Source organism: Chaetura pelagica, unplaced genomic scaffold (genome assembly GCF_000747805.2).
Source record: "Chaetura pelagica isolate M959 unplaced genomic scaffold, ChaPel_1.0 scaffold376, whole genome shotgun sequence".
Taxonomy (NCBI): Eukaryota; Metazoa; Chordata; class Aves; order Apodiformes; family Apodidae; genus Chaetura; species Chaetura pelagica.
Window position 1 is genome coordinate 355189 of NW_009953503.1, and position 13723 is coordinate 368911.

Sequence of the window (13723 nt, forward strand, 5' to 3'; positions counted from 1 at the left end):
CCCCGGCTTTCGGCTTCCCAGGGGACGGAGCTGCAGGGCTGGGCCTCACGGTGCACCCTTCCCCGGAGGTTTTGGCGGGTGTTTTTGTAGACCTGAAACCCCACAACTTTCCCCCCGCCCCGATTTTTATAAAGAAAGGCGTGTTCTTTGAAGGCTGAGTCCAAGCAGAGGGGCTGGGAGGCTCTGGTTCATGAATGAAGGCTGTGGACCTGAAATCCTACAGGGTGTATTTTGAAGCAGGCCCGGTAAAACCCAAAAAAGCTGTTAAGAGGGGTAAGGTTCGAGACTTCCCCGTCTTGATGTGGGTGTTTTCATGGTCCTTGCACTGCCTGGGCTTCCTCCAGTGCCCGTTGGTGTGAGGCTGTGCTCAGCTGCAGCACAGGCAGCAGCTGCTGTGGCCCCGAGGCTGGATTTTGGATGGAAGATGTTGTGAGCTCCTCTGCGTTAAAGGTGGCACATGGGCTTAGAGCTCCTGGTGTTCTTGAGTGCTTTAAACGACCTGTGTTCACTAGGTGGGTGAATGAAAAGTGTCTGACTGTGTTTTTAAGTGAAATTGTAAGCTCCTGAAACAGCTGATTAGGTAAGAGGGACACTTTGTGACACCAGGTGGTGCACCGAGGCACGAGCTGCTTGGCCCTTGCCTTTTTTGCCTTTGCCCGGGGTGAATGCACTGTTTTGTACCCCAAGGAAGCTTGTCCCTTTTGTTCAGTTTTTGCTGACCTTTTCTGCTATAGCCCCTTTTTACAAAGGTAAAAGTAGACTTGTGACTGAGGTAGTTATGGTGCCTTGAAAACAATCTTTGTGGATCCAAGGGGTTAGAAGGCCTGCAGCTTAGGTCATAAGAAGGGGAGCTGGGCTGAGCTCCTGGAGTGCTGTGTGTGTGGGGAAGTTCTTGCCATGCAGGCAGCACCACCCTCCAGGTGCAGGGCTTAATCCTGTGGGAGCAAATCTCTGGGAAGTGTCAGACCCTTGGGCAGTATCTGTAGGGAGTGCTGGAGGCTTAGGGTGTTTGCACACTAGATCACAGCTGAATGTGCTTGTACAACAGCACGCTGTTTAGGCTCTTAGGGTCTGGTCTCAACTTGTTTGAAAGCCTGTGTAGCCTAGTAAAAAAGCAGGGAGTAACTGGAATAGGGCCCGTTTTTCCCCCAACTCTGTCTCCCAGCTGTTGCTGGGTGTTCAGCTGTTGCACCTGATGCCTGTCCTCAAGTGTGTGAACGGATACCAAGGTCTCAGCTATTTAAACTCTGACAGCTGTCTGCCTTCTCTTGCAGCTGACATCAGCCTTGCAGACTGGGGTCGCAAGGCCATCGAGATTGCTGAGAATGAGATGCCAGGGCTGATGAAGATGCGGGAGATGTACGCGGCGGCCAAGCCCCTGCGCGGCGCCCGCATCGCCGGCTGCCTGCACATGACCGTGCAGACAGCAGTGCTCATAGAGACCCTGATAGCCCTGGGAGCTGAGGTACAGTGTCTTGAGTTTCTTCTTCTCTTGGGTAATGCTCTGCCTGGGGCGCTGCTTCTGTTGTATAAATACCTCAGGGCACCCTGGCAAATATCAGTACTTTTTGGAAGAGACTGTGCTGCAGTCTCCAGGTGGATGAATTGTGTCTTCTCTCCTTAAGCCAAAAGCTTGTCACCTGTACTCTCTGGGAGGTGGTATGTGTCTTCCCTCTGTACAAGCTGCATCTTCATGAGTGCCCTTTTTGGCTGGGTGGTTGGCTGCAGCAGCTCCATCAGCTGTGTGTACAGCACCCTGAGCTGCGGTGCCAAAAGCTGCTTCCACACAGCTGTGTTGTGCTGGGGCATGCAGTGCTGTTGCTGGCAATGCTGGAGCTGTACTGACTGCCTCCAGCACAGATTAGCCTGGATTAAGAACCACTGTGCCCTGGTAAAGTCAGCAGAAACTAATGAAGCTTTCTGAGAGTTCATTCTGGTCCTGGAGCTGTGCAGGAAAACAACAGGGAGGCACTGTAGGTCAGTGATCCACCGACTCTGAATTTGTTGTGTGATACAGTTACCAGTTACCCAGCTCCAATATTGAAGACCAAGATACTTGTAAGCCATTTACTGTGCTGTGTCCTCTGCCTGACTTGCTGAGTGAACTCCAGACATCAGGGCTGAGTGTTCACTGTGCAGGCCATGAGGAGAGCCAGGCATCTGAGCACAAATCCACATACCTTGTGTGCTGAGCAGGCAGCTGACTGGAGCTTGATGATGGATTATGTTAAGTAGATATGTGATCTGAAATGCCAGCTTCCTCAAGTTTAGCCCCATGAACTTGGTCTTTCCAGGGGCCAGGTTGGATGGGGCTCTGAGCAACCCAATCGGGTCCCTCCCAATGTAGGAGGATTGGATCTAGATGATCTGTAAGGTCCCTTCCAGCCCACACCATTCTGTGTTTCTATATGAATCCCTCCCTGGGAATGGTTAAGAGTTGAGCAGTGTCATTCTGACCAAAAGGCTCTGGGAGAAGGGGAAGCTTTCCCTGTAGCAGCTAAGGCATTCCCACAAAGTGGTGGGGGTACTCCTAGTGCCAGGTCAGCCTGGGCAGTGTGTGCTCTGTGGTGCAGGTGTTCTTCAGCCTGTTCAGAGCTCTTCCACGCCTGCAAGTGGTGTGGAGTACTGAAGGAGAGCTTTGTAGAGGTGCAGTCCTGGCTTTATTCCAGCTACTCTGTATGAAATTCTTGTCCCTCCATAGATTTTAAAGCAGTAGCCACTGAAATGTAGGAAGCTCCTTGCTGTGCTTGTTGGTAGCTGTATCCCAGTGCAGCTGGCCTAGGCACCAGCTGTGTGCTTACTGAAACATTGCTGAGCTGCTTTAGCCTGAGCACAACCCCAGATCAGGGTTGTGTGGGATTCACCCAAGCCATTCAGGGTGGAACCTGCAGAGATTTGGTTCCTCTAAGCATGAGTTATGGCTGTGCCTTTAAGGTGTATGTTGCCCTGACACCTGCATGGCAGTTTGGACTTCAGCTTGAGTTTGAATTCAGCCCTGGTTCATCTGCTCAGCCAGAACTTTGGTGCTTGGGAGGGAGGAGTAAAACTGATGAAACCATACCCTACACAATGAAGATGTAGCTCACTGCAGCATGGTCATCTTGGTATCCCTTTTTGGGCTAGGTTAACATAGATAGAATAAATATTCTGTTCTTCAGAATATAAGCTTTAAAATTGTAATAAAAACACACCCTCTCCATAATATAAATGATATAAATATTAGGCTCTGAGCCCATCAGGTATGCCAGTTATTCTAGGGTCTGTGTCATTATCACAAACTGGTGTTAGAGGTCTGAGGGTGCAGCTGAAGTGGCCTGTCTTGAAGTGCCTGAAGTGTAAACAATATATAGTTATACTGTATCCTTTGAATTTCGTGACACCTCCTAACGACATCCATACTGATATGGAGTGAGCTCAGAAAAACCCAGGTGAGGAGGTGCAGTGCTTAAGGTCACAAGTTCTGTTTCCCTGTGCTCCTTTCAAGCATGTTTTCATTGACAGGTGTTGGTTGGTAGACTCAGATGAGTTGTTTCCTACTGCAGCCCTTACTTTGAAGTGTCAGTTCTTAACAAGAGTATCTGAAAACTGGCTGAAGGGTGATGCCTTGTTGCCCTCTCTTCTCCAGGTCTGTTACAAATAAACATGCAAATACCTGCCAGTCAGCCCTGGAGGGAGCAAAGTGAGAATTCATGTGTGGTTCTGGGATGTGGTGGTTTCTGTGCCCCCTGGGGGGCTGCGGGAGGGATGCAGATACTTTTCAATGCAACTCAGCAACGTGTTGTTGCTTTTCCAGGGGCCTGAGCCTAGTTATGAAATCTGTGTGGAAAACACTTAGCTCAGCTGGAAAAGTTTCCATGACTGGAGCACAGAGTGGGAGTTGGGTGAGCATTGTATTGGAGAATGCTATTGGAGGGTAGTGTTTCAGCTGCATTTCTGAGTCTTCTGAGTGCCACCAGGTGTTTTGCTGCTTGTCCACATCCCTCAGGGGACACTTGCTCCGTGGCTGTTCTGAAAAGCTGAACTTCATTGACCAAAACTTTCTAAACTCACCCTACTGTGCACTTCCTGAGGATCCATAGCTGAGCTGGCTCTGGCTGCCTGGCAGAAGCTCTCATGAGTAAAGAGATGGCTAAATATGTGGCACAGCTAAAGCTCTTGTTACCTTCTCTCTCAAAGTGACATGATTTTCCCTGGCCTCAGATAATTAGTTTTCACCTTAACTTTGCAGAGCTACTAAGAAAGGCAGGAATCTGCACTAATATGCATTTCAGCTCTTGCTCCCTTTTTAACTCCTGTGTCTGGCAGAGAGTGTGCCTCATATCTCAGGACTTTGCTCAGCAAACAAAACTTGGGTTCTTTTCCAGGTACAATGGTCAAGCTGCAACATTTTCTCCACTCAGGACCACGCTGCAGCTGCTATTGCAAAAGCTGGTATCCCTGGTAAGTTTTCCACCTTTAATTTGGCACTGAGGTGGGTTGTACTGCCTGTTCTAGCTAAATCAAACTCTGTACAAATCAAGCTCTTCTGAACAAGCTTCAGGATAGAAATAGCCCATCAAAAGCAGTGGTTGTTACAAAACAGGACATCTGATTCGAGCTGTATTGCATCAGACTCTGCACAGCACCCTGACAATGGCTGGTGTTAGGCTGTGAAAGGGCCTTGGCTGTAGGTTACCAGCTTTAAGCCTGGTAATTAAGCTCGTTGAATGGGCTGGGTAATTAAATGGATTGGTGTGTAGGTGCATGTAGAGTGTGGTGTGTGGTGCTTTCCAGCAAGCTTGGTGCTAAGTAGAGGTGAGGAAGGGATGTTAACTGCAGTGTGCCCTGTTACAGTGATAGGGCCAACATTCAATGTTACTTTAAGGCTAGAACTAGGCCAGCTGTGTTGCTGCCTAATAGCCCTGAAGCAGTTTATCAGGATGCTGCTGTTTTGTTTCTGTTACCTGATAAAGAGCAAGTCCTTGCAGAGCAGTATGAGTGCATGAAGCTGTTTGCTTAAGGATGCAGTCTTTATGGCTCTGTGCTGGGAACTGCATGACCTGAACCCCATGTTGGCAGATGCTAAATGTGATTTCTGGCAGCCTGGTTCTTTGCTTTGGGATGTGTCTTTAATTTCTGTTGTGATTAGCTATTCCCCAGGTCTTTCCCTCTGTGGGGAAAACCTGCTCTGCCTGTCTCTGGCAGATGATGTCAAAGTGCCAGGCAGGACTCTCTAGATCTGATGTTAGGATATTGCCTTCCCCATTGCTCTCAACACCCAAAACTCAGCTGAAGACCAGTTTATGGGTGGAGCACTTAGGACTAAGTTTGTCCTCTGCCCTCGGTATCCTTGTTTCACAGAACATGCCTCCTTTTGTTAAAATTGCATGTCAAATACTGAGCTTCCAAAACCTTGGAGGAATGCTGATCACTTGGGTACAGCAGGAGATACTGATGCACGTTTCTTCAGAAGAGGCATTTGCATGATTGACTCTCCATGGCTCGAGAGTTAGTTTTCTATGTAAGGAATGAAAACATGACAATGTAGCCAAGTGCTGGGGCCTGTAAATCAAATGCCTAATACATGTTGGAGTGGCTGAGCACCACTGGGGTTCAAGTATAGCATGAAGCCAGTGCAAATGTCTGGAGAGGCAAAAATGCTGCTAGATGCAACAAGTTAAGGGTTGCAGTGTGATAGATATTCTGATACAGAAATATGGCCTAATAAGAGCAGACAAAGCATGGCAACTTGGATTTCAGCACAGTGCTAAGGACTAGAATGTAAACTGAAAAGTTGTTGAAGAGTTTGTAGCTCATGCTAAAGTCTAGTCCCTTCCTTTTGCTGTGCTAGAAAATTCTGTAGTTGTTTTTTTGTTAGTATATCACTGACTATTTGTAACTCCTGGTAACACAGGATGTATTAGGGGTGCAAGTGGAGTGTTACAGATGTGAGTCTGCTTTAGTTTGCTTTGTCTTCTCCTTCTTTACATGGAAAACAAATAGAGAGCAATGAAGTTTCAAAATTTGGACTGAGTTCATGGCCTGTAACAGAAGGCAAAGTGGTTCCATTTCTGAGATAATTTTTTTCAATGCAAATGCCTTTTCTGGCCTGCAGGCCCAGATAATGATCTGTCTGTCAGCTCTGCTGCTTAGAGCTGCTGATGAAATCTTCCTTTGGCTGCTTTACTACATGCTGAGTAAGAAACTGGCTAATTATGTGTGTTTGTTCCCATGTAGTGTTTGCCTGGAAAGGGGAGACCGACGAGGAATATCTGTGGTGCATTGAGCAGACCTTGTACTTCAAGGATGGGCAGCCCCTCAACATGATTTTGGATGATGGTGGAGATCTTACCAACCTCGTTCATACCAAATACCCACAGCTCTTGAAAGGTGACTTGTGTTTTCTTTTGGCAGGCACAGTTCTGGTTGGGAGGCTGTTTAGTCAATCTGTTTCTGTGGGAGTTCCCTGCTTGGTCAGAGGGGCTGGGGAGGAGGGACAGGGAGGTGCAAACAGGCTATGAATGAGTCTGAACACTGCTTGCAGTCCAAGACCAGAATCTCTTACCTGCAGGAGCTATTTCCATCTCTGTTCTGTGGTATATAAGCTACAGTGACCTGTCCTCCTGGCCATCCTTCACAGTGCCCGTTACCTGAGAATGATGACCAGTGGTACTGCCACTTGCCAAAGGCCTTCTGAAATTCTCTGTGTTACAGAATTGCTTAATGTCTGCTTGGAATTAGTATTTTTAACATGTAATGCTTTTTCTTCCCCATGATCTTAGTGCACCTCTGGATGAAGTTAGGACAACCTGTAGTTTTTCTTGGAAAGGGAACAGTTTTCTGCCTTGCATCAGCTACAAGGCATTAACTCATCCAGTTGATGTTTAGCAGAGATCCTGATGGAGTCAGGGCTGAGACTCTTCCTTATTTGAGTCCTTACCTTCAGTGTAAGCTGGTAAAACTGAGAACAGATGAATGAGGTGTTGCTAGCACATACTGAGGTAAAAAGATTTACCTGAAGGGAATTTGGCATGACCTGCAATAGCAGACTGATCTGTGCCTGGCAAATGGGACACATTCTCCTTAGCTCTGGCAGTGTTCATCCTCTGTGCTGCTGCAAGCCACAGCTGCCCTGTGTTGCTAAAGGCTGTGTTTGATCTGGGATGCAAAGAAAATTGGGTTGTGATATGAGATGGAAACTAAACTGATACAGTGGGTTGTGCTGGTGCTCATTCTTGGTCTGTAGAGGTGAAATTGCAGTAGGAGCCTGCTGGATCAGCTCTCCTCTGACTCTTACTGCTTGAAGAAGAAGCTGTGGGGAAAAATTCTGAAGGCGGCAGGCCATGGCTGAGCAGTGGATGATCTCTAAGGTCCCTTCCACCCTAAAACCATCCCGTGATTCCATGAACCCTCTAGGGGAGCTGTGGGGCCACGTGCTCGTTCTGCCTCTTCCCTTTGGGCTGTGCTGAGGCTGCAGCTCCCAGCCAGGACCAGCCCTTTGCAGAGGTGCTTCTCCAGCTGCTCATCCTGTCCTCCACACTTCTGGCAGATCCTGCTGCTTGGGGAGGTAGTGAAACCTGAACACTTCCATACCAAGAATTAACAGGCTACAAAATCCCAGCAGCAACCCCCAAAATATTTATTCTTGTTGTCTTCCACTTGCCCATCCCTAACATGGGCCACTGAAGAGGTGTGTGTGTGTGGGTTGAGGAGCCTGGGTGGTCATCTTGGGCTAGTCCTTTGGTCCCTCTGCCTTTGCTAGCTGTGAAATAGGAAGGGGAGTGATCACCTTTCTGAAATACTAGGAGGGCTGTGGATAGTGTGACTTAAAAAAGAAATTATGTGGGAATTTGGAGTTCTTATATGTTATACAATGAGGGAGAAGTATTAAAAGTGACAAGAAAAGGAGCAATATTTCTGTTTCCATGTAGAGTAACCTGGGCTGTCCCTTTCTTCATCAGTAAAAGGGCCTGAACAGAACAATCTAGTGTTCTTAGATCTCAGTTTTTCTATCAAAATTACTGTAAAATTATTTTGCTTACTACCATTCTCTCCATTTTATTCTACAAGGGCTCTTGCCTGGAGAGGCAATGTCTTTCCATTAATCTCTGTTGTACATAACATTTGGTATTAATGATTTTCATTTTTTTTTCTTGTCAATCTGGTTTAGCTCCAAGTGCCACATGGATCTCTAGAGATGTTGCTTGTGTTGGTGGTTTCAGCCTGATTTAGCAAACTTCTGGTTTTCCCCAGAAGTTTGTATTTCAACGAAATAATTCTTTGTGGGATGTCTTCAGTCCTTAAAGAACAAACACAATTACAATATCCTCTACAGTGGAAATTCAATTGGACTGGATAGTTTAGTTTCAGATTTATTCTGTTTATCATAATTTTCATGCCTTTTCAGGCAGATAGGCTTTCAAAATAATCAAGGTGTTGCCCAGTGTAGCAATTATACAGATTATGTACAGTGAGGTATTAGTGAGGCATGAGAGAGGAGAGAGATCCAGAAATTGTAGGCAGTGATGCCACTTGTGAACAACTGGCTGCTGTCAAAAGGTCCATGAAGGTTCAGGACCCTCAAAGCAGGGGCTGCTTTTACAACTTTGGCTTTTGGTGCAACATGGAGCCAGGTAACCTCACAACAGTTCCTGTGTTATCAGGATCTTAGTCCATTTTGTGATGATGGTGTTTCTAGACAGTCCTTTGTCTCTGGTCTCTGCCTTTTGGACTGTTCTCAAGCAAGGGTATATTTGAAATCATGTTTGATTGTGCTGGTGATAGCCATGACACTGAAGCTTCATGTAGCTATACCCAGATTTTAGGGGGGCTCTTGGCTGTGTATTCAGTGGTGAAGTTGATCACAATGGGAGGACTGGGAATAGTGAACTGTTTTTTTTTTTTTTTTTTACTTTTTTAGTGGATCTAAGTGCTTTAGGTTTAAGTGTGGTTATCTAGGTGTCATCTCCTTTCAAGTCACCTTGCAAGAATGGGCTAGGCTGTAGAAACATCACTGAGGTGAACATCTTGCCCTTTTTGCAGAAGAGTTTTTTGATAATTTTGTGAGAGGATAGATTAGTGGGGTCTTTCCTGATTCCCTGGTCTGGACCTATTCCATTTTACCAAAGAATATTTTGTCCTGCTCTTTTAATTGCCATGGGGGGAAGAAACTGGTTTGAAGCTTCAAACTAGTGTTTGAGGATCCAAGTGAAGGTTCTAATCTCTTTCCAGCTTCCTACAAAGGGTTTGTTTAACTGAAGCCTCTGGAGGATGTGCCCAGCACCTGGATGTGTTGGTTTGCAGCAACAGTAACACCAACTGAAGTAAATCCTTTTACTCTCCCCACAGGAATTAGAGGTATTTCAGAAGAGACAACAACTGGAGTTCACAACCTGTACAAGATGAAGGCCAATGGGACCCTGAAAGTGCCAGCTATCAATGTCAATGACTCTGTCACCAAGGTAATGCAGCTAGAGATGTTCTGCTGTCTGACCACTTTGGTGCATAGTATGGTAGAATGGTTAAGACTGGAAGGGACCTTTTAAGCTCATCCAGTTCCAACCCCCTGCATGGGCAGGGACACCTCTCACCAGCCCACGTTGCTCCAAGCCCCATCCAACCTGCCCTTCAACACTGCCAGGGGTGGGGCAGCCACAGCTTCCCTGGGCAACCTGGGCCAGGCTCTCACCACCCTCACACCAAAGAATTTCCTCCTCATGTCTCACCTCAATCTCCCTCCTCCAGTTTTAATCCATTCCCCTTTGTCCTCTCCCTCCCTGCCCTTGTCCCAAGTCCCTCCCCAGCTTTCCTGGAGCCCCTTCAGGCACTGGAAGGTGCTCTAAGGTCTCCCTGGAGCCTTCTCTTCTCCAGGCTGAACACCCCAACTCCCAGCCTGGCTCCAGAGCAGAGCTGCTCCAGCCCTCCCATCATTTCTGTGGCCTCCTCTGGACTCTCTCCAGGAGCTCTATTTCCTTATGTTGTGGACTCCAGCACTGGGCACAGTTCTCCAGGTGTGGTCTCACAAGAGCAGAGTAAAAGGAGAGAATCCCCTCCCTGGCCCTGCTGGTCACTCTGCTGGGGATGCAGCCCAGGGCACGGGTGGGTTCTGGGCTCCAGGGCACGTTGCCAGCACATGTTGAGCTTCTCGTGCTCTGAACTCTGAACCAAACCTCCAATCTTGGACTGCAAGGACCCCAAGAGGCCCAGGCTTTGAAGAGCCCTTGCTGAGCAGAAACCTTGCTCATTCCCTTCTCCTTATTCTGGACACAGTTCTCCACGTGGGATGTCACCAGAGCAGAGGGGCAGAATCATCTCCCTTGACCTCCTGGCCACCCTTCTTTCAATGCAGCTCAGGCTTCAGTTGGTTTCTGAGCTGCAAGAGCACATTTCCAACATGTGTTGAGCTTTTCATCTACTACCACCCCCAGGTCCTTCACAGGGCTCTTCTCAGGCCATTATCCTATTGGACATGGCAGTTCTCACTGCTGGCCTCCTTTCTCTGCAGTTTGCTGTCTGAAGAGTGTCGTTTTGCTGCAGAGATGCATCTGGCATTTTTGTATCATACCTAGTGGGCTGGAATCCGGTTGCTCTTGGAAGAAGCTTGTTTCTCTGCATCCTTTTCACCTAGATTTGTGCCTCCTGCATAATTAATATTAATACTGTTGGGTAGATTTGGCAATTCAGGTGTTTCTAAAAAAGCCTCTTGAGTGGATTTGGATCAAGCTCACTTTCTTCTAGTGCCAAACAACTTCTTATTTTCAAATGTTGCTTAGTATTTATGTAGTAAAAGATTTGTACTATCCACAGTTACAGATCTCCAGGAATACATGCAGCTGAGCTGCCAAACTCTGCACTCTCAGTTTGATAGCTTCACTTGATACCAGGTTCCTATACTACTATTTGGAGAGAGAAGGCAGGCAGCATCCATTTGTCTTCTTTCCCCCTGCCACTCAGATGTATTTTTGGGTGGGTCAGGTGTCTGCATCCAGCACTACTCTGCTACCCTGCCTGCTTGGGAATGCACAGACACCTGGAAAGCTTGGATTGGAATTTGGTGATGAGGGGTAAAATCTCACCCTGCTGTTTTTGTCCTTAAGAAGGCTTATACTGCAAGGAAGCCTGCTGGAGGACTAGAAAGGAGGATTGTCAACCAAGACTAGCTTTGGAATTTGAAGGACTGGTAACACATTTTCTGAAATATTAATGGCAAATGTGCCTGTGTTGAGACAGGAACTTTTGGAACTGAAGTGCAACTGCTTACATGTTAGTCCTTGACCAGCTTCTGAGGCTGGGACTGATGAGCCACTGGACCTGGTGAAGTGTTCCTGCAATGCCTTGGAGTTCCAGCTGCAATACTGTTCTACATGGACTTTGTATTTATTCATTAGAAATGTTTTACAGTTGTGATCTGTTTTCCTGGACTGGAAACCAAACAGCAGCATCATTTTACATTTGCTAGATGGCAGCAGCCTTAGCTGTGTGGTAGGTCTCATCTGGAAGATGAGGGAATGGCTTCAAGCTGCAACAGGGCAGGTTCAGACTGGACATTAGGAAAAGATATTTCCCAGCAAGAGTGGTCAGACCCTGGACCAGGCTGCCCAGGGAGGTGGTGGAGTCACCATCCCTGGGTGTGTTGAAGGGTTGTTTGGATGTGGTGTTGGTGGAGATGGTTTAGGGGAGACCTTTGTAGAGTAGGGATGATGGTTGGACTGGGTGATCCCAAGGGCCTTTTCCAACCTGAATAGTTCTATGGCTCTATGAGTGTCCCATCTCACATGCAGCCATGCAATCTGGAGGTTGCTTATAGCAGAGTGCTGCTTGTGCTGAGTAAACCAAGAGTCTTTGGTGACCTAAGGCTACAGAAAGCACAGGGCAGGCTTTGAGACCAGAGTTTTGCTGTTAATGGTGAGTACTTTATACCCCTGCCTTGGGAAGCACAGCTTTGGGAGTGAGATTTTTTAAAAATTATTGGCTTTTGTAACTCTTCATATTATCAAATCTGCTCATCCTCCTGGTCAAAACAAAGGGCCCAAGGCAAAAAAGAAGCATTACAAAAATCAGTACAGCAGTATGTGTTTGAGTTTAGGAAGGTGTTCAAGTGGAGCACTATTTGACTTCTGACTTAGGAAGGGTGTTTTGACTTGGAGATCTGGCTGTTGATCTCGTGTTCATGTGAGAACAGGAGGAAGTTGTTTTCAATGGGGCATTAGGAGATGAAATCCAGGGGTTCCTGGTTGCAGTAACTGTTACTGTGAATGGCTGCTTGCTGGATTTTTGCAGATCTGAGCACTGGTGAGGTCTGGCAATGTTCACATCACTTTTCCTGGGGGAAGACCCAGTTTTCATCCTTCTGGGCTGCAGGACCTAATTTCTTATAGTTGATGTGGGCAACTTGTTGCTGCTGCAGGGTGTAGGTCCTGCAAGGATAAGAATATGTGCTAAGCAATTGGCCAGGTATTCTGCTGGTGTTTTTTGCCTACCTGTGGCACTTCGTTCAGTTTGTTGTCTGACAAACAGCAACAGAGAACTGGTGAACATCTGGTTAAGGAGCTTAGACCTACCTCTGTACATAAGAATTGGTGATGCTTTCCCTTGACGAATTCAGGTTACCTCTAACAAGCTTTGAACGTGTCCAAGCCCGAGTTGGTAGACAACTTATTTATGAAATGCTTCTCACCAGGTGAGTGCTGCTGTGTCTCATCTAACTATGTAGATTGAAACTGGATACATAAAAATGTCAAACCAGGTCATCATCTTCCCACCCCTCCCTGTGGCTCAGGTAGCTGGCTGGGTGCTGGCCTCCTGGTTTGGAGGGCTTGCATGGAAGTCCATGCGGTTTCTCTTAAGGAATTTTTCCTTGAGTGACTTTCATCTGTTCTGAAGCTGCTCTTTTCCTCCCCCCAGAGCAAGTTCGATAACCTGTATGGCTGCAGGGAGTCCCTGATCGATGGCATCAAGCGCGCCACGGACGTGATGATCGCGGGGAAGGTGGCGGTGGTGGCCGGTTACGGTGACGTGGGCAAGGGCTGCGCCCAGGCCCTGCGGGGCTTTGGGGCCAGGGTCATCATCACTGAGATCGACCCCATCAACGCCCTGCAGGCAGCCATGGAAGGTGAGACCTGGGGCAGGTGGGTTTGTGCACCTGGCAGGGGTGTCTGCGTAGATGTAGAGCAATAAGTGGTGGCTGGACAAGCAGGTTTCAGTGGGTTCTGTCCCTGTCAAGGTAGATGTAACTCCTGTTTCCTGTAGGAATTCTTTCCTTACAGTTAGGGAAGGAGTTTATTAGTACAGGCCTTGAAAATGTGTATGGGCTCAAGGGTAAGGCCACTATTTCATAATGCTGTAAACCTGGTTTTGGATGGGTTCTTTATCTTCAGGTTGTGCCACTGTAACCTCCAATATGGGCTGAGGCTTCACTATAATGTCTCTGCAGTAAAGCACCAGGCCCTACCTTCAGTAGATGTTTTTGGAGAGCAATGCCATGCCCTCTGCCTTTCCAGATGCACTCGTGGCATGGTCTGGAAGCTGTGCCATTTCTCTCCTGTGGATGTCTCATGTAATTATGCTGCTTAGCTCTGTCCTATCCCCTTTCTAGTCATGCCTAACTAAACCTGCAGGTGTTGTGGGTGCACTTACCCTTAAAAACTTGACCCCTTGAATCCAGTCTGAGTGCTGTGCCAGATACTGCACCTGTGGGCATAGGACATTAAATACTTAGATCTACAGATTGGAAACAGGTGAGGGA

General features: G+C 47.4%; 1 protein-coding gene across 1 annotated transcript; it reads left to right on the forward strand.

The window, feature by feature from the left end:
- Nucleotides 1–1279: 1279 nt before the first annotated feature.
- Nucleotides 1280–13090, forward strand: AHCY (adenosylhomocysteinase; the record flags this gene model as incomplete). The annotated part of the gene is made up of 5 exons (XM_009999369.1): nucleotides 1280–1465; nucleotides 4365–4440; nucleotides 6217–6369; nucleotides 9328–9440; nucleotides 12883–13090. Coding segments are annotated over exons 1-5 (685 nt in total), but the record flags the coding sequence as incomplete, so codon positions are not given.
- Between the last annotated feature and the right edge of the window lie 633 nt (nucleotides 13091–13723).